Source organism: Siphateles boraxobius, unplaced genomic scaffold, assembly GCF_051911475.1.
Source record: "Siphateles boraxobius isolate OS27281-9 unplaced genomic scaffold, OSU_SipBor_1 46, whole genome shotgun sequence".
Classification (NCBI taxonomy): domain Eukaryota; kingdom Metazoa; phylum Chordata; class Actinopteri; order Cypriniformes; family Leuciscidae; genus Siphateles; species Siphateles boraxobius.
In genome coordinates, this window is record NW_027509097.1 from 14,973,012 (window position 1) to 14,998,178 (window position 25,167).

The window sequence follows — 25,167 nt, forward strand, 5'->3', positions numbered from 1 at the left end:
AAACCCCTTCAATATAGTTGTTGTTACCCCAGGGGAGGAGGGGAGTCAGCAAAAAAAAAAAAAAAATTATAAAAATAATAATAATAGAGTACCGGCACCTCTTTTGGGCAACTTAAAGCACTGCTCCCTACATAGAAACATCTGGGCTCAATCTCTTTTGAGATACAATGCTTCCTGACTTTTTCCGGCAACTTACCTTCGAGTTAACTTTGTTGGATTCAACGTGGACCATCTAGAACAGTGGTCTCAAACTCAATTCCTGGAGGACCAGAGCTTTGCACAGTTTTGCTCCAACCCTAATCAAACTAGGGATGGGACGATAACCGGTTTCACTATAAACCATGATAAAATGTACTGACGGTTAGTAATATCGTTTAAAATTCAATTATCATTAAAACCGTGTTTGATTATCGTGATTTTAATAACTCACTATAAAACCGTTCCAGCCAGCAACAGTCTGACGCAGGCACGCAATGTTGGGGTTTCTTCCGCAAAGAAAAGTTCGCAGCAATAAGAGGCTTTGAGCCAAAGACGAACAAACAACTTCAAACAAGACTATTAAGAGTGACATTCAAGAGATAATAATGTATATTCATTGTACTCTTATTAGACCGGTTTTTCTACCACATAATTACGGGGACATATTGAAGAGATTAATGTATCTATTCTTACCTGTTAAATCCATTTTGTACAGCGTACAAAACCCGCCCAGACAAGATGATCACAACAATATTATCAAATTCTGTAAACAATAAATCAACTCTGATTTCATTTTCAATACAATCAAAAACGCAGACGCAAGATGATAAGTTGTATTTGAATGAAATGAGAGCGCGCGTCCGTTGTGATATACATGTAGGCCTATGTGTGCTGAGTTATAATGCGTTGCTATTGACGACAGTCATTATAAGGAAATGCCACATAATAGAATCTTGCTTTAAAAAGTGCATAGAGCTGCTCGTTTTATTTGTTGTTTGTTGATTCTCAAATATAAAATTTGTAGAAATGTTTTCAGTGTGAGCATCAGTTCTTTTTTAACACTTTCATCTTGTTTTAACAAAACCGTGATAATATTGATAATCACGATAATTTCCATCACTATAATCGTGATATGAAATTTTTATACCATACCGTCCCTAAATCAAACACACCTGATTCAGCTAATCAAGGTCTTCAGGATTGCTAGAAACGTCCTTGCAGGTGTGAGTTTGAGCTGGTTGGAGCTAAACTGTGCAGAGCTGTGGCCCTCCAGGAATTGAGTTTGAGACCACTGATCTAGAACAAGTGTACCCAACCCTGCTCCTGCCGATCGACTGTCCTGCAGGATCCTTTAAAGGTGCAGATATTACAATATGCAGATATTTAAATATATCAAAGCTGATTAAACACTGATTGGAATATTGCTTCAGAATAAATTATATTTACAACACACACAAAAAAAAATGAATACCGGACAAGCAACTTTTTTACTCTGACAAGTGAATGACAGATTTTCGCGACAGATTTTATATATAAAATAGACTTTTGCGTGCGCACAGGAATTTTTTGCGTGCTTTTTACAATTTCCAATATGTATACTATAACCCATTTCATTTGTGCATCACTGACATTTTAATATAAAGAAAAGGAGAGCATGAATGCACATGAATTAATCAAGCTGGATCAATTTTGGCTTTCGTTAGGGCAGTACAGGCTATTACTAATATCATGGCATTATGTCCGCATTAACCCATCCTCTGTGATGGCCGAGAAACCACACGCAATACGGCGGTGTGCATTGTCCTATTTGTCAAGTTCAAGGGTCCATAAAGCCAAGTTCAAGGGTCCAGTATACCTATAACATAACGGCCTTATGTCCGTTCGAAATCCAATTCTTGGATTAGAAGAGGTCGACTAGTACGAGGATGAATCCAGCTTTATTTGTTTGTCTTTTTTTTTGTAAGAGTGAGTCCTTTAAAAGTCCTTCATGTCTATGGCTCTGATCGCAATAAGTCCTGTTAGAATTGAATCAAGAAAATAAGCAAATCAGACAAAGTGGTTTAATAAAGGGGGTTTTGATCTTGTGAAAAATTTGGTACATTTTACTGTTCCAATATTTCTTTTTTAATGGGACAATATAAATACACTGCCCAAACGAAATCCAAATATTTTTTTTTTTACTGTACCAATGTTTTTTTCATGAATCATCCAGAGTTAAATTCGTTAAAGTTGACAAAAGGCCTTGCAATATGACCCACTGCCCTAACAAAAGCCAAATGCATGCGCATCCACTCTTAATTTCTTTTTTTCTTCATAGTAACATGGCAGTGATGCACAGAGGAGATATATTATAGAGACAGTACACATAAAACGTTTCTCATGCGAACGTATTACTCACTGGAAATCCAGAACACTTCCACACCGTCGACTTCGGTGAAAGAGGAGGGGGTTCAAGTTCCGTCGATGGGTCTCCTGCATCTGTAGTTGCCATGCTATATCTTGTGGCTGGCTGTAGCTAAGTTAGAGGACTCACAGCCTTTCAACACGTGTTTTTTTTTTCCGCGCCGTGATGAGTCGTTCATGAATGATCCGTTCATTGGCTCGGTTACGTGCCAAATGAACAAAAGACTCGGAAGGTAAAGTAATTATTTATGTTTCCTGTAAATTATTTTTGACTGCATTATAATGATTTCTTAATTCAGAATATGATCAAGATTGCGTAGGTGGATGTGGTCGAGGAATTTGCCTGTTAAAAGTATAACATTTAAAGCCCCTGAAATGAATGAAATGACTAGAAAAAAAGATTAATTCGAACAAGAGATTCAGTAAATGATCCGAACTTCCCGTCACGGGCGTGATATGGGGGTGTGGCAGCATCGACGATTCCATTTTTTTATTTGAAGTTCGAGATTGTGACTTAATTTTGAAATCGTGACACCCTTAATATATATATATATATATATATATATATATTAGAGCCCGAACGATATGGATGTTTGGGGCCGATACCGATAAAAAAAAGCCTGATACCGATATATCGGCCGTTATTATTTATGTGTACAGTAGCAATATTATTTATGTGTATTATAGTACAGTACCAGTCAAAAGTTTGGATACACTTTCCTATTGGTCTGTACAAACTTTTGATGGGTACTGTATATAGAATACACAGTATTTAAACAGAATAAATATATAAACATTTTGCAATGATCACTCAAATGTGGTGATCAAACACTTGTGTGACAAAGATGTAATGGAGGCAGGGGGAATGATAGAATGAGAATGATACATTTGAGCTGTAACCAAACTAGTTTGCATTGCATGTTATATTATATTATATTCGAAATACTGTTGCATAATCTTCACTAACGACTTTGTCTTTTAATTTAGTCAAGTTAAATAAAACAACTTGTATCAATAAATATATCAAATATATCTATTGAAATGTCTACTTTTAAACAGAACAAATCAAAACGAAAGACAAACTGCTCTCTGCTTATGTAGGCCTAATCCTTCTGAAATGTACATTTCTCTCTGGCGCGTTCAAAGATCGCGAGCCCGCATCCTCAACTTCATCTTTGCAGCCCACAATGACTGAAAACACTTGTTATTAATAAACAATTAAAATGTCTCCTTGTTATATTTGATATATTCATATCATTGCTTTTGCCAGTTCATTGTGACAGCTTTTAGGTGCTTTATTGGCAGCGCCACCCTTACATGAATCACCTCACGCGGCATTTTTTTTATATTCATTTATCGGCCATTATAAATGCCAATAGTTATGAAAATGCCTAATATCGGCCAATAATATCGGCTCGCCGATATATCGGTCGGGCTCAAATATATATATATATGAAAACTGATGACATGAAAAATTACTATACTGTATATATATATAGTTATTTTTCAAGTCATCATTTAAATGTCATGACCTTATATTCATGTCCGTCCCGGGCATGACGTTAAACTGCTCCCAACGTGTTGGGAAGGTTACGGGTCTGACCAAGCGTGCAAGTACAAACACCTTATTCTACCGTCACTGGTCGTTATTACACTGGGGATGGAAGATCGGGACGCAATGCACCTCTGCACGACAGTTGTCGGAGCCAAGGAATTTTACCAACACAAACCCGTAAAGTCCCAATGGTCTATGGATTGAGCAAATGAGTGCACAGGCGGACTGCATGAGAGTCCTGCATGAGTATAAATATTCGGCAAAGGCGGATGAACCTTACAAGGACAACGGGACCATGCAATGCATGAGAGATCTGGGGAGTCACATGCACATTTGACCCCAAGAAACCAATAATGAATCTAGTTCTAAACAAACAAGTGATGTGCACGCCCGCGTTGGGAACACTAGGGTGCGAGCGGAGACGCCAAATGGTTACTAGGGGCGACGTTCAAAATGTCACAAATTCCGTGGGAGACACACGTGACAAGACTACTGGAAAAATTAAATGGCTTTTAACTGCCAAACACAAAGTGACAATCGGTACGTGGAACGTCCGAACACTCTGGAAGGATGGAAGCTTGGAACTGCTCATAAAGGAACTTGAGCGTTTTAAGTGGGAAGTTATCGAGCGTTTTAAGTGGGAAGTTATCGGCTTGTCTAAAGTACGAAGGAAAGGTCACGGGACAGTTGAGCATGAGGGTTGCAAGCTCCTGTTCTCTGGTAACAACGACAGACGGCAAGGAGGAGTAGGCATTTTGCCATCAAAAAATGCTGCGAAATGCTTGATTGAATTTCATCCAATCTCAGCAAGAGTAATTATGGCGCGTTTCCACGCTCAAGGCCACAATACTACCATCGTCCAAGTATATGCTCCGACAAGTACGAGCACTGACGACGAATTGGAAAAATTTTATGCTGCACTCCAGACTGGATTCAATAAAGCAGGAAAAAACGATATACGCATCGTGATGGGAGACTTCAATGCAAAAGTCGGGACAGACTTTGAAACGTGGAAGGGAGTTATAGGCCATAATGGATACGGTGAAGAAAACGAAAGAGGTGAACGACTCTTGCAATTCTGTCAGCTGAACAAACTGTGTATTATGAACACATGGTTTGAACACAAAGATACACAGAAGTGGATGTGGGCAGCACCCGAGAAAATATCGTCCGTAGCACCTGGTTGTAAGAACAGAAAAGTTATTAGTGTAAGAAATATGATCGATTTTGTAATGGTAGATCAAAGATGGAGAAGTTTGTTCACAGACACTTGGAGCTTTCCTAGTGCAGCGATCGGATCAACAGATCACAACTTAGTTTAAGTAACATCAAGGTACGGTTCCAAGTTCATCGGGCCATTGCAACAAGAGCTAGAATCGACATAGAAAAGATGATCCAGCAGCCTACTGTGAGGCTTGAATATCAGATAGCCTTAGCAAATCGATTCGCCATGCTTGACAACCTCCCAGAAGATGTGGACAAAGTACTAGATGTAGTAAACTCTAACATCCAAGAAGCAGCGAAAGAAACTATTGGGTTCATAAAAAAGAAGAAAAATCCATGAATTAGTGAAGAGGTATTGTTGCTCACTGACCAAAGAAGAGAGGTGAAGGCACAGCTGAATGCCAATCCAAGTCTAAAACCCAAGTACAAACAATTATCTAAAGACATTAAAATGGGCGTAGTTAGATGTCGTCAAGAATGGACACAGCGGCAATGCGCAGAACTCGAATCAGCCAGTAGAAAAATTGACTTGCGAAAGCTATTCGGAAAGATAAAAGAGATTTCGGGCGAACTGGCACTCAAAGTCCAGAGCGCAAATGTCAAAGATGAGACAGGCAAGCTGCTCTCGAGTGATAATGAAATCAAGTCTAGGTGGCAGAGTTATTTGTAAGGACCTGTAAAACCAGAATGTGTCAGTAGATAAAAGTGTGCTCGATGAACTCTGGCCTTCAAGTTTACACAATGACACAGAGCCGGATATTTTAGAGTCGGAGGTGAGAGTGGCAATAGACAATCTTAAACAACGCAACGCACGGTCCTTGATAGTAGTCATCCCTAAAAAAGGCGACACAACAAAATGTGAGAATAATAGAACTATCATTTGTCACGCTAGTAAGATCATACTGGAAATCATTCGTAGCAGGATGAAACCGCGTATCGAAGGGCTGATGTCAGAGGAACAAGCCGGCTTTAGGCCAAGTCTGGATACAATCGAGCAAATATTCTCACTAAGGTTATTGGCAGAAAAATATACCATATTGCAAAATGGCGAGCTGTACATGATCTTCATTGATTTCAAGAAAGCATTCGATAGAGTGTGGCATGAAGCGCTTTGGGCGATCTTGCATCACTATGGTTTGCAACCAAAGCTGATCAGTTTGTTGGAAGACCTATATAAACGAGCCGAGAACGCAGTAATCGTGGGCCATGATACAACGGAATGGTTTAACCCTCTGAGGTCTGCTATCACGCCGGCGCGTAAGTCTCGCTTTTTTTCTTATCAGTGCAAAAGAGACTCAAAATACTCTGTTGATTTTGATTTTACATATTTGTGTTATACATCGTTCGATCCTGTTAAGTGTCTATTTTTTTGTGTATACTCACAATATAAACAAAGGAATTGTGCTTTTAGTCAAATAAAGAAAAATAAACATGGTGTTAGTTTTGCCTTCTCTCTGTCAGTGAAGTACATTCTGAAACGCGTCCGAAAATTAACTGTAATTCCGCGAATACTTGTCATACAGGCACGAGTGTTTTTCCATAATGAAGCTTGAACTCTCTTCTTTTAAATGAATTAATTGATATAAAAAAACAAATATTCTCAGTTTATGTAATCTGTATGAAAAGAGAGAGATGTCAGTCTTTTTCTTTCCAGCTCATTATACCTGATTATGCGTTAATGTGCCACGCCCACGGAGAGCGTGCGGTATTCAAACGCAAATGATCTAAGGCAAGCAATGCAAACATGCCAACGCCCACCAGCTTGTTTATAAAACACATCATGTTTAATAAAAACTTGCACTTTACCTCGTCTTGCTACCTGTGAGGAATAATACTATCTAATAACCCTGGAAAATGTACCAGAAGTGCTGGTAGTTTCATTTCGAGGAGCAACGGATCCAGCTGATGTAGTAAGTAATTTATTCTTAAGTGCTTTTTTCTAATCGCGATATTGAATAGTGTCTGTAAACCGCAAAAAAGACTGTTTAAATATGAATTGCGTGTCTGTGTGTAGGCTAAATGATGAAAGAAAGGCACAGGCACGCACGCGTTGTTTACTACAGTTAGGCTATACAGCGCGTGTCTGTGCTGTTCATTCACTCTCGCAACTACATTAGTTAACATGTTATTTTTACATGAACACATCCAGACTATATTGCTATAGCCTACTAAGATGAGTAAAAATAGACTGAAATATGTTGAAATAAAATGTCTGTATAAGCAACAAACTGTAAATTAACATGTATATGCAAATATATCATACACGATATGTTACCGACTAAATATGAATGTTTAGACAAGATTTTGTGATTAGTTTTGGATAGATTATAAAGTTTTGACTGTAAAAAAAGACTACTGTCACATTAAAAAGGTAAGCTTTTGTTCACCAATTTCTGCTCATATGTTAAATATACTATAGTATGATGTTTTGTCAAAAATAAAGTAGGTATATTGAATTATCAACTAAGATGTTATTATAGTGTTTGTTCCAAAATTCAAACTAATGAATCCTTACCTTTTTTAATACGTATGATAAAATGTATAATTTTTACAAAGAAAGAATACACTTGAAATATTGTTAAAATTGTAATTGTTGTTGTAATTGTAACCTATTTGTAATTGGTTACAATTTCTAATTGTAAAATATTTATATATATATATATATATATATATATATATATATATATATATATATATATATATATATAATTTATTTTGTCCTTGCATTCTTTGGGACCCTGTGACACACCTGTGTAAAAGGCTAATTAATATGCAGCTCATTATGTATCTGGCACATTATCCGGCCTTTGTCTTCTCAGGTTCTCACGCCTCCACGCATATTGCCTTTCCAAACAAAAGGTGTCTTATAAAATTAAAATCAATGTATTGTTTTGTGTAAATGATCAGACAGGCTGATTTTCAGATCATTTTGAAGCAAAAACTCAAGGCAACAAAATCTATTAGTCAAAAGTCTTGTGGACACATATTTAGTATGTGTTTTGTGGCCTTATTTCAGACACTTTAAGTTTTATTTTTTCAATAACCATGCATAAACAATATTCTCTCAAAAATCCAAACATTTACATACATTTTGCTCACATATCATGGTAGCCCTGTTTGTGCTAAAAAGAGTGTAATTACACCTTTGCTATTAATATGTTTATAAGCAACTGAAAAAAGCACCAATGTCAGGGCATGTCAAAACATCTCAAGGACCCCAAAAACACCTCAGACCCCAGAGGATTAAACAAACAGTCAGGGTTAGACAGGGTTGCATAATGTCACCAGATCTATTCAACCTGTATTTGGAACACATCATGCGACTTGCCCTAGATAGAGAAAACATGGAAAATGTCGGAGTCAGTGTCGGCGGAAGGCAGCTCAGCAACTTAAGATTTCCCGACGACATTGGTCTCATAGCTGAAACTCTGCAAAATAGCCAAGTATTAATCGAACACGTAAACAAGGAGAGCACCAGGTTCGGACAAGAGATCCACAATACAAAGACTGAATGGATGCGGTTAAGATCAACGCCTAAAGAAGGCGAGGTAATTGAAGAACAACACGTCTTGCTGAGAGGAGAACCGCTCAGGAAGTAAAGACCTTCAAGTACCTGGGAGCAACAATAGCTGCAAATGGAGACAATATGCTGATGCAAGATATTCGCATCAGAACTGCGACAGCGCTCTGTTCAATGGGCGATCTCCAAAAGACATGGAAAGGCAGAGGAATCAGCATACATACCAAGATGCGCTTGTATAAAGCACTGATTCAGCCAATAGCGCTATACAGCTGTGAAACTTGGACCCTTAAAAATGCGAAAGAGAAAAAACTCCCTGTATTCGAAATGGCTGCACTAAGGAAGATACTCAGGGTTAGCAGATTAGACAAAATCCGTAACAAGATAATACGACAGCGTATGGGGTGCCATCAAACGATTGTGCAAGTAGTACATGAGAGGCAGCATAGGTGGCTAGGACATGTGCTGAGAATGAACGAAGACCGTATAGCGAGGACGGTACTACAAGGAAAACTAGATGGTAAACGAAAACAAGGAAAACCGAAGGCCAAATGGATAAGATCGATCGAATATCAGACAAGTATGAGTTTACACCAGGCATCAATTGTGGCACGGGACAGAAATATTTGGAGAGACCTAGGTGAACGTATTGGAGCCCCTAGGATTTACGACATGGAGAAACGTAACCTGGCCAAGAAGAGGAAGTAATCACATGAAAGAGAACGTCCTGGTTGCGTATGCAACCCACCGTTCCCTGAAGGAGGGAACGGAGGACGTAGTCGACGCGACTGAAATGGGATCACGCTAGGGAGCCTATCATCTTCGAGTACTATTGAACGAGCCAATGTAATTGGCGTGCGTGATTCGCATCACACACTCCGCCCCCGCGGCGCGGGTATAAATACGGAAGTGGATGCACGCACTAGTTGCTTTTCGCTGAGGAGCCGAGAGTAACCCGGGGTCAGCGGTGGTCCAGCGGTAGTGGCAAGGGGACTACGTCCTCCGTTCCCTCCTTCAGGGAACGGTGGGTTGCATACGCAACCAGGACGTTCCCTTTCAGTCGATAACGTCGGACGTAGTCGACGCGACTGAAATGGGATCAACCATTGAACACGCCACTAACGCTGCCACCTTCCAGTGCCTAAACCAAAGCCTCCTGATGCCCCCGCAAACTTAAGGCGGGGAAGGACAGGGCTTAGGCCAGGGAAGTCACTGCTGTTCCTACAGGACCACTGGGAAAGCGTTCCCCGTACGTTGGAAGGAAGGGACGCTGCGGAAGCCACATCCAACCCGAGGGAGGAAATGTGGAGAATACACATGAACTGGGCGGAAACCGGGCAGTCTAACATATGGAATGTCACTGGGGTGGCTCCAGCCTAAGACGGGGGGAGACACACCGGACAGTGACGGCAGAGAGACTCTGCCGAGGGAAGACACGGGCTCACCGCAGGGAGCCGTATCGTGGAAGAATACACATATGGGGTCACCGAAGGGACCGCAACATATGGACCCAGCCTAACACAGGTTCCACACTGCTTACGAGTGGTAGGCCTAACACCAGACGTTCCGCACGTCCGACGTCGGAGGGGTGTGGAGGAACTCAACAGGGTTCAATTTTAAGGGAACTCAACTGGAGTAGAAAGGCGCACGTATCCAGTCCATAGGAGGGGAATGGCGCAGCAAGCCGACACTTGAACCGGGCTCACGGTGAAACTGGCTTCATGAGAAGGGAGCCCACGGGAAGCAGCGGTTCAACTAGGTGTCGTCCAGCCCCCAACTCTAGAATCTGTTTAGCAAAGTATATCGTCAACGCCCAGGCGGAGCACTTTACACTCATCATAGAGGAGCTCAACACCTAAGTGGACATGTTGCATCTCGGATCTTTGCCGAAATGAAGGCAAGCACTAAGTGCAACTTTGCATGGAAACAGCCTTCCCTCTCTGCTGAATTCCAACAGATATTTGAAGAGCTGGTCTGAGGTATATGACTTGCATTCTGTACACGTCCAAGCGAATCGGACAGAGAAGCCAGGGCTGGATCTGCCTCCTCCAGGGCAGCGCTTGCAGGCTCACCACCTGCTCCTATTACGGGAGAGGTAGGAACCTTGGGCACAATCCGAGCCGGGGTCTCAGCTTGTGAGAGTTAGCCGGCCCAGACTCCAGGCACAATACGTTGACCGAAAGCGAGCAAGTCCCTACCCTCTAGTAGAGACCACGCGAGCAGGAGAACTGATATAACAGAATTTTTAACTCACTACCCGCAGTGGCTCAGGGGCGGTCTCTGCAGTGCAGTCGCACCAGGGACAAGGCCCAAGAGGATAAAGAGGGACACAAGGATTTACAAGACCTTGCTCCTCAGGAACCTGACGATCAGAACGTGCTTCTGCATACTTCTGCAACACGATGAGCGTCGTTTAAACACCGAGGCAACATCATTTTGAGGGTGATTTAGGAAAACAGCCTACTGCAACCCATTTTGCAGGAAAGAGAGCACTGAAGTGATCGAAAGCTTTCAGGATCTCCTCAGGGGAGAAGACGCACTCAACGACTAGGTTCCACTTCTAAAGGCGTAAGCACGCTACCCAATTCTAGGGGGTGCTCGCAGAAGTGATGGTAACTAACACATGTTCTTGTGATAGCCACCTGAACCTCCGCGTTCGGATGTAAGACCGCCCGGAATCTCCGGGGGAAGAACGCGTGTGCCATCGTGCCCCGTCCCCGAATCCAGGGGAAGTCAGGAAGGCTGTTGAAGGGAACCAGGTCTAGTTGGGCCAATGAGGGGCAACTATGAAGACCTGTTCCTCTCCTGACATGGCACGTAGGTGCAAGTGACGGGCGCAAAAGACAGGAGCATTGCTCAACACAACATGTGAAGATCACTGGGCTTCAGGAGCATTTTCTGCTCAGCACTTGGGTGTGACAAGTTCACTGAGCTTCAGGAGCATTCCTGCTCAACACCTGAGTGTGATAAACTCACCGAGCTTCAGGAGCATTTCTGCTCAACACTTGAGTACGAAGAACCTCACTGAGCGACAGGAGCATTTCTGCTCAGCACTTGAGTGTGACAAGTTCACTGAGCTTCAGGAGCATTACTGCTCAACACCTGAGTGTGATAAACTCACTGAGCTTCAGGAGCATTTCTGCTCAACACTTGAGTGCGAGGAACTTCACTGAGCACCAGGAGCATTTCTGCTCAGCACTGCGTGTGATGAATTCACTGAGCTACCTGTGATGGACTCACTGAGCTACAGGAGCATTGCTGCTCAACACCAGAGTGCGATGAACTTCACTGAGTTTCAGGAGCAAATCTGCTCAACATGAAGAGTGATGATTTCACTGACTTGCAGGCGCAAGGCGACCATGAGTCGCAGTCACTTTTAGAAGGCTCACTGGGGTTAAACGCATTTCTGCGGGCCCCTGGGGCCGCTGAGTCCCAGTGTTTGTCCAAGGGTAGTCCGCTCGGTTTACCCAAACACTGGCGGAAAAATAAAACCGGGGGGGCAACTGAGCGGCCCCGGAATGGTCATGACCCAGCCGGACCCAGGGGATGGAGTCTCCACTTGCCCTGGCTATAACTGTCGTGAGGCTCGATGGCGGCACGATTGAGTAAGCGGGAGGAGTGGAATAAGGCGCCCTCAGAAGCGTCTGACTCCAAGGAGGAGGTGACGGGTGAGTTTGTGACATGCAGGGGAAGCTTGCGCAACGGTCGCAATGTCTAACAACTCGAGGCACGAATGCCCGTGTAGTCGGGGGTCGCCCAGGCCCCCGTTAAAACACGCCCTTTGTACATGGCCGCTCTGTTGAAGAGGGTTTGGCAGCAGACCGGGATGAACTATAGTCACACAGGGTGAGCTGCTCTGCCACGGTCACCTCGGGACTCGATCGTGAAGCTAGCGCTGAAGCGGTCACATATGGAGGGAGCCAAAGGCTGCGACTACCATATACCCCAGGAGCCTCTGAAAGTTCTTTCAGTGGGACCCTTTCTCACTTCAACACCAGCTGAACACATTCTCATTGGAGAGACATGTTGGACCGAGTACCTCTCCAAAACTAGAAAAGAGATACTCAGCCCGTGGGCGAGATTACTCTCTTCCAGTTGACCTGAAGACCCAACGGGCTCTGGAGCACTCGAGGGGAAGGACACTGTACTGATACTCCACCCTTAGACGCAACACACAGGATGGCCTGCGGTGCGGGAGGTAGAGATCTGAAGCACATGTCTTTCAGGTCAAAGCTGCAGACCACTCTTGGGCCAAGATGGTCACGACCCACCACCTAGTAGCACGAAGAACGAGTTTACAACTGGCCTTCGTACCGGCTGGAGGAGCGGCTATATCAAATCCTTCGCCAGCAGGATAAGATAAGCACGCACAAGTCAGGAGCACTGCTCAACACTCGGTGTGATGAATATCACTGAATTTTCAGGAGCACGTCTGCTCAACACCTAATGTGATGACTATCACTGACTTGAGCGGGGTAGCCGAGCCTGAGGTGGGGCAGCAAAGTAGAGAGAGTGGTGTTAGTGTGCTGTGCAACACTTACCTGTCTCCACAAGCGGCAGGGGGCGCGTGAGAAGGCGGATGACCGGGTCCTCGAACGCACCAAGCTGCCTGCTGGCGACCAAGGGGGAGCTGAGGGGTGTAAGGCTATACAGGGTCACACCCGCCAGACTGGCCCTCTTGGGACCCAGGAACAGATGAAATTGCTCTCTCTTTGAAGTGTGGGTACCGCTTGCTCCGCTTTTTTTTTTTTTTTTTTAGGGAGCCAGCGGCGGAACAGACACACACACAAACAAAGGCTCCACCCGGCCCTCACCCGGGGGGAGGGAGTGATCGTGCCACTCCAAGAGCATCTCATCCATTCCTGGGCGGCCCGCTCCGGAATGCTTTCGCTGTCGCTTGCCACCTGGCTTGGCAGCGCCTGGAGCGGGCTGGGCGTCTCTACCGCGGCCGGCTCCCTGCTGAGGCCTGGGTGGAGGCTGCTGCGGAGGGCCAGCAGGAGCGGCGGCCGGAGAACGCCCACGGCGACGAGCAGGCGGAGGAGCTGCCACCGGCGGCGGGTGGAGGCAGCAGCTGGCCACCGGGGCAGGATGTGCCGGATGACCTCCGTCTGCGCTTGAGCGGCAGAGAACTGTTTGATGCAGTTCTCCACCGCGTCGCCGACCAGCCCAACCTGGGAAATTGGGGAGACCAGGAACCGAACCTTGTCCGCATCCGCCATACCAACCAGGCTGAGCCAACGAAGGCGCTACTGGACCACCAAGGTGGACATCGCCAGACCGATCACGCACGCTACGACACCCGTACCCCGGAGGGTGAGGTCGGATGCAGTGCGGTGCTCACCTATGAGCGCACGGTCTGGATTACCCTCGTGCATGCCATGGGTGCCCTAGCCTGCAGCAACGCCATGGCACGCAAGAGGAAGGGGCTTGCCCACAGGCCTTGTAAGCTCTGCCCGTCGGAACGGACGAAACTCACAGGCCTTAGGGGGGAGACGAGGATCCCCCCAAAAGGCAGCGGCCGCCGGACACAGGTGCACCTGTGTCGACAGACCGCTCCAATGGAGGGACACCTCGCAACCCTTCACCGTTCCTCCATCAAGGGTAATGAGGGGGAAAAGCTATTCAGGCAGTTTCTGGCAGAGAAAGATGCTGTTCACCACCTGATAAGCTCTCCATGCATTTCGGGAAAGAAAGGCACTGGGGCGGCGAGCTGAGAACCAGCGCGGCCCGCCCCAAGATACCAAACTCCAGATTCCAACCGAGACTGAACGGGACACGGTGGAGGTTCCACTCGAGCCCGGCAGCCTCGGCGGCCCGTTTCAGCATAGCTGATAATTCTGGATCCGGCTCGGGCAACATTGAACTCCCGGAGGGAGACAATGCAGCCGAGTCATCATCTCCAGAAGTCAGCTCACCCTCTGATGCTGCAATCGGCGTCCTGTCCTCCAGGGGAGCCCCGAGTGAAACCGCTGGCCCACCCATTACAGATGGACCAGCAGACAACACAGGAGGCTCCAGTGGTTGCAGTGGAAGGGAGGAGTGAGGAGCCCACAGGGAATGGTTACCGGGCGGGACATCCAACACTATCCTCCGGTCACCCATCCCACACAGCACCCGAGGGTGGGGCATGGTAATGGGGACTCGCTCTCCGCGAACGAAGGCGAGTCTCGCCCTCAACACTGCGACAGTCATGTTCCCACAGTGAAAACATGAGCTGTCCACAAAAGCTGTCTCAGCGTGCTGTAAGCCAAACACGTGACACAACAGTTGTGACCATCAGAGAGAGACAGGGAACGACCGCACCCAGAAACGCACGGGCGGAATGACATCTTGAAAAAGACGCAAACGCACCCGTGTTGCTCTTTCAGAAAATAGGACCGTCACCAGTGCCGGAGCACACAGGGAAATGACCGCGGCAACACTGAACAGAGAACTGAAACAGTGAAGCACTCACTTTTCCGCCCTCTAACCAGCCATCAACACACACAAACATTTAGAAATTTGTTGCTGTTAAAACAGCAGTTGAGAGCTCAAAGCTCGCGATCACCGCTGCACTCGCGCTGTAGAACACCAGCACTGGGAGAGTCTTCCTGAAGAACACCGACACACTCGCTCGTTGTAGACAACAGCACTCTCAGAGACATCAAACGATCGGCTCCGAAGCGAAAGGCAACTAGTGCGTGCATCCACTTCCGTATTTATACCCGCGCCGCGGGGGCGGAGTGTGTGATGCGAATCACGCACGCCAATTACATTGGCTCGTTCAATAGTACTCGAAGATGATAGGCTCCCTAGCGTGATCCCATTTCAGTCGCGTCGACTACGTCCGACGTTATCGACTGAAAGGGAACACCCATTAAAAGGTTGAAATGTTACCCATTAAACTCGTAATTGCAAATAATTACATTATAAACACTATAGCCTAAGCTATTTCCCCCTCACTCCACAACATACCCTTAAAATTTAATGGTATTCAGAACAAGAATTTTAAAAAAGTAGCTATAAATGATATGTTAAACTACAAAATAAAACACAAATTAGGCTACAGTGGAATTCATTATAAACAATATCAAGCCAAAATGAATTGTGACCCGTGCTGGCAAAATGAGTCGAAATGCGCACGGGCTAGGCAACAGGCAAACCAAGTGAAATATGTAAATATTGGTAGAATGAGGTTTTCACAAAAATTAGATCATTGAGCCCTCGTCTAGCGATCCTAATGTTGCAAATAGCAATTAAACGTCTAAAATGATCTTTAGTTGTATGTTTTCTGAGAGGAGTACCTTTCCTTTGCTGATGCTTCCCCTCAGCACAAGTTTGGCATAGTTGTAAAGCACAGCATTCCAACTTTGTGAATATTCATAGTGAATTCTAGATGGCATGAGTCTGAACCAATGAAATGTGATTTTCATACCCATGCTGATGTAAACAAAACCAGCATGTTGCTAACCAGTCGCAATAACACCTTCTGTGATTAATAAAAACACCCTGTCTGGTGGCGCATTGTGATATCATGGAAGTGTCCATCCTCTGAAAACACGACAGAAATTAAACATTTTCAAGCTCTTAAGTCAATATTCCGTCAATGTATGCCTTTTTTTAGTGGATATGGATGATAGTGAGTGCTCAGTCTGTGGCTAATGCTTAATGCACTGCAGTAGCCAATTCTACAGTAGTTGGAGCAGTTCACATGGAACATTTTGCTTATTAATGACTACTTCAGTGCTAATGTCCCACCACGATAAATGGTTGGTTGGGCATGGACACAATATGAAACTGTCAAGACCATATTAAAATTAACTTTGCTACTGTAGCAGTGTTGATCACTATTAATCTATTAGTCTCCACACATCCATGCAGTAAAAAAATTATGAAAATTGTTTAACAGAATTTAGTTTTTTTATAAACTAACATGAGTTGACAAAGTTAACATGAGATGGGTAATGTGTTATTATTCACATGAATTGCTACATGGGTATCCCTTAACCAGTGACATACTTCTCAAACTGACAATCAGTTAGTTAACAAATGTGAAATATTCTTTATATAAATTATTTCAATAAATGTGAACATAATTTTCCCTATAGATATGGGTTTTGACTTGGTGAGTGCCAAACTTGGTGTTAATACCAGGGATTTGAAGGTATGGTTGCTAGGTGATTTTGTTTTGGAACCTTCAGAAAACTTCAGATTTTTCTCAAATTTGACTTTGGTGACTCCATACTTCAAACAGGTGTAGCTCATTCATTTGTCCAATTACAACAAATCATTTGAATGTTTTTAATGGAGAATAAACTCATTTTTGAAAATGTGCTCATTCTGACTCATTTTGCCAGCACGGGTAACAATTTATTTAAAGCGGAATTGAAACAGAATTGGGCTTATCCCTCTCATTCGGCAATAATCCAATTTTTTTTTTTTTTTTTTTATATTTGCCATGTAAGATTTGGTTGCTAAACTATTCATTTATACTTCAGTCGTGTTCCAATATCCACATAAAACAGCATCCTTCACACGCGCAAAAATGTGTTTGGTTGGGGGCTGGGCACACTGATACTGCAGACCATTTAAATTAAGCAGTGTAACTTTTACGTTTGGTTGACTACATTTTAGTTTGAGAATGAATAGCACAATCAGAGGGATTTAATATAATAAAGTTATATAAACAAAACAAATACAATGCGTTAGAGTGTCAGAAAAACTACCATAGCTTATACTCTTTGTCGCACAGTTTTTTAATTTTTTTTTTTTAATTTAAAGGCACAAATGTAGTTTTTCAGCAATAGAAGTCACCTATTCAAAACAAAGGCGTAGCTTGATGACGCTGAGATTGAGCGTGGAATCATGGTAGTTGTTGTCTTCACCTCACAGCCAGTGGAAAAGAATCCGACAGGACAGAAATAATATTCATGGATGAGATTATCAACATTACTGTAGTATGAAGCAGAGCAGGGCCGAGTGATGTGGGAGCTGGAGCGATTTCTAATGAGAGACGAGCGCAAGACATGGCTCGAGAGCAGCGGAACTTTTATTGTGCCGCAGACGCCGCTTTTGCTTCTTCAGGTCAAGTGTATGTGGGGTAACACAGTAAGCTAGATCAATATTAGAATATCATATTAATAAATACTGGATGGCTTGTGTTGCTAAATGGCATGCAATTAACTTTAAAGCATACTGTATGATGGGAAAAAAAGCTGCATTATTGTTACTAAAAATAAATCTGCATCTGATTATGTTATGTTAGCCACTTGACAAAACAGTGTTTTTCTCTGAGGCATGGTAAAAACATCCAGAAAACAAAGCGATTCAAACAAGTGTTGAGCTATATAATAAGGATCAGTTTTCGGTCTATAAATGTATCCAAACAGTTGTTCCCTTGTCTAATAAAACATAATATATTAAAGCGTCTTTGGAGTTTCTAATGTTTCTGAAAAAAAAGAAAGAAAAAAAGAAGGAAATCGTGGGTAACAGGTATGACGTCAATGAAAGGCGACACAATGACACAGTCCGTGTCCTGGTTAAAATTGCTTATTTCTCTGGATTTAAACATTCTTGGAAACATCTGGGATAATGTAAGTACACAAGTCAACAAAATATATAACACGGTTTTAGTGGATTTTGGATATGTTAATCCAAAAATCTTATATTTGTGCCTTTAATTATTCAAGTGAGATATTTCATGTAGTCCTATTTAGGCCTTTTTTATAGTTAATTTGATCTGTTTATCTCTGCTGCAGGCACGTAATGTGACTAAGTGTGAATCCTCATGTTCTGTTGTTCATGCTGCTATTTGTGCATGTAAAGCTAAACCCCTGGAAATAAATAAATTATATAAATAAATATTAATAGGTCACATACACCCATCTATTCTATTTTAATTTATTTTTAATTTGCCATTCTAATCTAGTCGTTTAACGGTTAATGATTGTACGGTTGTCAGACTATAGTCAGGAAAATAATATAAATCAACCAAATGCTCTCATTACAATTCTCCACCCGATTTACTATGCTGCACGCAAGTTCATGCTAACTTATAAACACTTATAATACACGTACACAAGCTGAGCCTTGATGTGAGATTTGATCGTAGACACCGCTGACGTCCATATTGATAAATGGCAAGTTTTGCATGGAAACGACTGTACTCACAGTTTTCGGTCTTACGTTCGTTTCAAAAATGAGGCCCAATGTCTCTGAGATCTGTATAAATGTGGCACTGATAATGAATGTGGCAAACGTATTGATTTTTAAAATACGCATTCTAACTTATTCAAATCTCTCACACTAAATTATTGCTTCAAAAGTTAATTAAAAAAGATAGATAGAAGAAAAAAAACCTTCTGCAGATGTTACAACCCTCTTAAAAATAGAATTTACAAAACTGGCATCCTAACTTCCCTATTACTGAAGTCAGAACATCTTGGAAAAATTGTACAGATTATTGAGCTTGTAAACCTTTCAGAAGAACCCTTAATCTAAACACCTGAAAAATAGAATATTTTACAAAAATAGAGGAAACTTAAATATTTCATGCATTTTAACATATCTGGCATTTTAATTTATGCTGTGAACTCTTCCACTTTTTTTCAGGAGCTCTAATCCTGCATCATGCTGTCAATGAAAAGTACAAAACTGTTTTTAATGTCACACTGTATGCACGTAGCTTTACTGCAAGGTAAGCGAAAGGTAATTATTCAATCGCCAACAATCTCTACAGGAATCAAAGAATCAAAGTCAGAATCATTCCAGTGAATTGCTTCATGCTGGTGTTTTTTGTAAATAAACATAAAAAAGAAAACACGCTTCACTGATTCCAACACTGGTGATGAACTTATGGAAATTAATAAAAATAAATTTGTTTGTGAGATATTTACTCAATGATTAAAAAAGTGATTTTACGTCACAAAGCAATAATTGCTCTGTAATTAGAACTACTGTACAATCCATGTGTGTGACATGAGCATAGGGAACACCATTTGTGAACTGATAAAAAGCAGTTGTAAAATGATTACCTGGAACAAAGCTCCCCTGAACAACTTCTTTGTAAGCCCACCATCCCTCATGGATTTTGGGTGGATTTGGCTGAGCTGTGAGGAAAGAAGAGGAAAATTAGAGTGATTTAGCATTAATTATAGAAAAACATTTTTATTGAATTTAACCATTCATTGTTTTCTTTGTCATTTTTCCATTCAAAAATGATTTCTAGCAAACAGCTCTGCAAGAGAGGCACAAAGCAAACAAAATTGGAATTAAAAACCTCCACTTTTGTGGACTTTTCAAACATTAAAATGGAGAGGTATTCTAGATGGATCTGACAAGAGATCCGAATGAACCAGGGCTGTAGTTTATAATTGAAGTGACCAAGTAAAGATCCTGCTGCTAAAGGAGTTCAAGGCCTGTAATTACGAGGCAAGATTTTAGGATATTGCATTTCTACACCAAAACTTTCTTGTCCTTGCTGCCACTGAAAAACATGACTGTTGGGCCAGAGGTGGCAAGGCTGCCTTTTAATGGAACTCGAGGAGGGTTAATCCTTCCATCAAGGACAAGAACTAATGCAGGAGAGTGGTTCAATTTCACACACAAAAAAAAGGTGGTGGCTAGAGAGGTGAAAATGCTTCCTCCTCTTAGGGGATCTACTGGGGGGGGAAACAAACACCACAATGAAGCTAACGATTTCTGAGTGCTACTTTATCTAAACATACACATTTGAAAGTATAAAATGAAAGTCGACTGCAATTGCTAACACTGCTTTATTAAATATCCCCATGAATGAGGATCACTAGATATGGGCAGATTTTTCAGATGGTATTAATACTTCCAAATATCAATTTTGAATGGTTTTGGTCTAGGTCTCTGGTCTAGGTGTCTTCCAAAATAGCTGATAATGGTGGTATTGGATTTACAGTGACACCTACAGGAGAGGATGCAGTATCATGCAAGTAAAAAGGTTTGCTTACCAATGTCAATGTAGACATACATGTACCCTTTTCGCAGATATGTTTTGTCACATAGTTAATTTATTCTGCAATCATGTTTCCAATAATAGACCAAGATAAAATAAGTAGTATTTGACTAGTCATGTGATTAACATACTGTAGCAGACACCTTATGTAGAATAAAATATTTTTTCCAACAGCTTTTCCTTGGACACTGAAATGACTTGAGTCATCATCTCATGTAAACATACATCATTTCCTGGCTATAAAGAAGCATGCATCCCTCTCTTCTACTTTTTTAATCCATATTATATTGCTTCTCGGTGTAACAAAAAAAATACTTTAAACATACTTTTTTTTTTATAAACCACTGTGCATTAAATAATTATTACTAATGTATCCAATACATATTTTTTTGGCCTGTGCGAGACGTACAGACCGCACTAAGGATGGCCCTGTCCATCATGCTGGAAAACGCACAGATGATCACCAAATTGCTCCTGGATCGTTGGGAGAAGTTGCTTTTGCACGACGTTTTGATACCAGTCTTTATTCATAGCAGTGTTTTGGGGCAAAATTGTAAGGTAGCCCCCTCCCATGAATGAAAAGCAACTACACATGGATGGTCTCAGGATGCTTCACTGTTGGCACAGCACAGGACCCATGGTAGCATTCACCTTTTCTTCTCCGGAAAATCCATATTCCAGATGTCTCAGACAGTTGGAAGGTGGCTTCATCAGAAGAAAATAACTTCACAAAATAACTGTCCAATCATTGTACTTCCTGAAAAATTTCAGTCATTGCTACCCTTCTTGACATAAGGCCATTGTCCAAAAGTCTTGTCCTCACACTGTGTGTAAATAACTGCAGATGCACAAACACCCCCCTGCTGCCAATATTGAGCAAACTCTGCACTGGTGGTGACACGAATCCATAGCTGACTCAGGAGGAGACAGTGCTTTCTTTCCAGGTGCTTTCTGGATACTCTGGGATGTCCTGAAGCCTTCTTCACTGCTCTCCTTTAAGTTTTTGATGATTCGGTAAATTAAATGATGTTAGCTGGCCAATGAATATTTTTGCAACTATTTAAAATGCATCTGATCACAGTACAATATTTTAGAAACAATGTAAATCAACACAAGCAGCAAACTTTGTAAAACACAACATTTATGGTCACTGCGATACATTTGGCCATGGCTGTAGGGATCAAGTTTGGTCTTACACCCAGCACATAGCAAATTAAACAGCATACAGTAGCAACTGTTCAAATGTCTCAAAACTATGAAAACTTCAAAATCTTTGATGAATGTCACAAATCTCTCTCCCTCTCTCTGTCTCCGGTATCTTGTCAGGATCTATCTTCAAGCAGAAGTTAGTATGGAGTGAGAGGCAATAACAATTCATCAGCCATGTTCTCCTGAGGGACACTGGCGTAATAATACAGGGGAGCTTTAGTGGAAGCTCCAGGACAAGCATCAGACACTGAATCTCTCTCCCTTTCAGTCGGAAAAACAATGCTCCCATCCCTGCAGCTCAAAGCTGCTGTCATTATCGGGATGGAGACTGGATAGGAAAACATAACGCCAATTGATCATTTCTGAAAGCAAAGAAAAGACTGAAACACTCCAGACTTGATGTGAAAAAAAAGTTTTCCATAGAACCTCCAAGGAAGTAGTTTTATGTCTATTGTGATTAAAATTTGAGTTTTGACGGCTTTTATGCAAGTGTATACGGCTGTGAGCTTACAGGGACTAAAGAACTGTTGTGATTGAATGTAATTCGTTGCACTCAGATCTTATGCGAGTCCCAGTTGAATGTGCAGGACTGCATGAAAATGAGACATCACATATTTCATTATGACAGCAGTTTGAGCAAAGCAGCTAAATTCTATTCAATTTCCCACACAGCTTGGCGGTTCCCCAATAACATTACTGGCTTTAGCAGAAAGAAATACCTCAAAACTATAAAGCAAAAACTCAAGCAAAACTCAAGAAAACTTAACACTTAAGTTCAACATGTCCCATCCAAAAATTACTTCACGTAATTGGCGGTGTGTTGGAGGTCCAGAGTCAAAATGTTTGCAGTGTGATCTGCATCGCTTTGCTGTCACAACTAATCAAAGGGAGGGACAAACAATGGCCCCACTCTCAGTGGAAGACAATACATAAAGGCCAGATTAAGTATGAACTGGCTCTGAGGGACAGTATCAACTCAGATCCAACAGGGTTTACATTTTATGCTTTAATAATGGGATTCAAGTGATTGGTTTAATAATATCCTTCAAATGATTGAACGCTGCTGGCGTTGCCTTTTCAGCATTTTACAAATGGTGCCGCTTTCCCAGCAGCTGACTTGCTCATGCATTATTCAGAGTTGGGTAATCAAATGAATAGATGAGGGCGGTTGCAGCACAGAGGTAAAAAACCTATTGAATGTCTGCAGAGTTAGTGTCAATAGATCAAAAAGTAATTAACACTAATTTTCTGATCCCTGTTCCCAATGGGGAGACCCCCCGCTTGGCAAAGGATTTTCAAAGAGGCACTTCACAACAGCTAAACATAGAAGGCACAGAGGAAAATTTTTCTACATTTGTCACTACTAGAGATTAGCGATGTGTACGACTAATTAAGTAGTAGAGTACTCGTTCTGCACCAACTACAGTTGTTGACTAACACACACATTTGCCTGTTGTAGGCACGAAATGTACTTTCCCATCAAATCTCTCACCTAAATCTCTAAATGCTTTCTTGTGCATCCAAGTGCAGCTATATTCGTCATGCATCTCTGTGATCCCATCAGAGATGATGATCTGCTATTAGTGCAACAACAGACTTCATATAGGCCTACAGTGTTTAGGTGCGTTTATAACACACACAAAAGTACTCGATCACTTAAGTTTCACAAGAACATAACTCAAAATACTCATCCATTGCAGAAAGAAATGAGATGAAGAGCAACATTATTTGTCCAAATGGTATTTTAGAACTTATTTAGTGTGGAAGTTCTATTTTTGGACAGATATGAGTGATCCTTGATATTATTAGCATCTATCTGGCATGCGGGACTCTTCAATGAGTATATTATAAATCATACAAACTATAACATTCACACAGCTGCAGACAGAATTGGACTTGTGGGAGCACATCCAATTGTGCCCCAGATACACATGAAAATGAGGCACTAGCATTTGGGTGCAAGGTATGCATTTTCCTGCCACATTTAGCTTCCCTTAATCACAGCATATTTAGAGACTGCATACGAAATATATAGTACTATACAAATACTACTATGAGTAGACAACAAAAACAAACATTGTGCGACAAACGTAGTATGTCAGAATTCACATGTACTCCTAAAAGAGTAGGCAAAAAGTACCCGGATGACCTAATTCTTCCGGCGTGATTCTGAAGTGTGCATACGATGGACACTTTACTATACCATGAGGCCACAGGAGAGGATGATAATGACAACATGGCGAATGTAGTATGACCAGATTACATTCATACTACACAAACATTCATACTATATAGAATGTACTTTTTTAACGGTAGTGAAGTAATTACTTATTAAAAATAAGTACCTTCTCCAGGGGATTTCGGGCGGAGCCCCGGAGCAGCTGAACAGAGACAGTTTTAACATAAGGATGTCCATAGTTTGATTTACAGTTTTTCACCAGTTTACTCTGATGTTTAATGTTTCTCTTGTCTAAATGATGCTTTAGTCAGGGTATAAAATGGACATCTACATTATTTAAGATGATTGTAAGCAACTGCTCTGTTGAACTTTAGACAATTTACATTTTAAACTAAAGGGTTTTACTAAAAAAAAAAGTACTAAATGTAAAATGAGTGAGTACATCACAAATCCATCTTCCATACCATGTTTTTACATTAGACCATATCACTATGGCAAGCCTATAACAATTATCTATGTTTTGAGCTGTCGGGACAGATTTTGCAGCAGATGCTATTTACATTATTCATCCTGAAAGGAGTTTTCATACAAAAGGCAAAGCAACAGTCGTAATAAATCACAAATCAACATTGGATTGATTTGAAATACCTATAGTCTGCATAGCATCACATTTGCTGTACATTGACAAGGTTCACGAAACAGAGATTATCTCTAAACCAGTTACTACTTTAGTCTAGTTGCCTTAAAGCCTATAGCCAAGTTAATTTGTAATGATTTACCTTATCCAACTACCACTTGATGTATGGAAGTAAAATAATGTCAAATGTTTTACAAAACGCTCAACACATACAGTGATATGAAAGACCAATCTTGCACCTTATTGGGGATGTAGGCTGTAGGCTGTAGGCTACTATATAGGCTACAGGCAAGAAGAAGTCCTAAAATGCCTACGTGTATTGCATTAGCTTAAACTGGGATCAAAGCACTTGCATATTGGTGTCCTCCCATTGTTAGTTTAACTGTAAATCGCTTTGGATAAAAGCGTCTGCTAAATGACTAAATGTAAAATTGGCTTGACATTGGGCATTCACACATTTAGGGACCGTCTCTAAAGTTGCATACAACATTGGCAT

At 41.9% G+C, this 25,167-nt stretch overlaps 1 protein-coding gene and 1 long non-coding RNA gene across 3 annotated transcripts in view; one reads left to right on the forward strand and one right to left on the reverse strand.

The window, feature by feature from the left end:
- Positions 1 to 25,167, reverse strand: part of ca10a (carbonic anhydrase Xa) — a 207,940-nt gene that overhangs the window by 168,107 nt on the left and 14,666 nt on the right. For both annotated transcript variants that reach the window (XM_077200992.1, XM_077200991.1), the window contains one exon: positions 19,694 to 19,768. In XM_077200992.1, coding sequence (XP_077057107.1) covers positions 19,694 to 19,768 — 75 coding nt within the window. The remainder of the gene's footprint in view (positions 1 to 19,693; positions 19,769 to 25,167) is intronic.
- Positions 1 to 25,167, forward strand: part of LOC143710073 (uncharacterized) — a 358,336-nt gene that overhangs the window by 80,995 nt on the left and 252,174 nt on the right. The window lies entirely within an intron of this gene.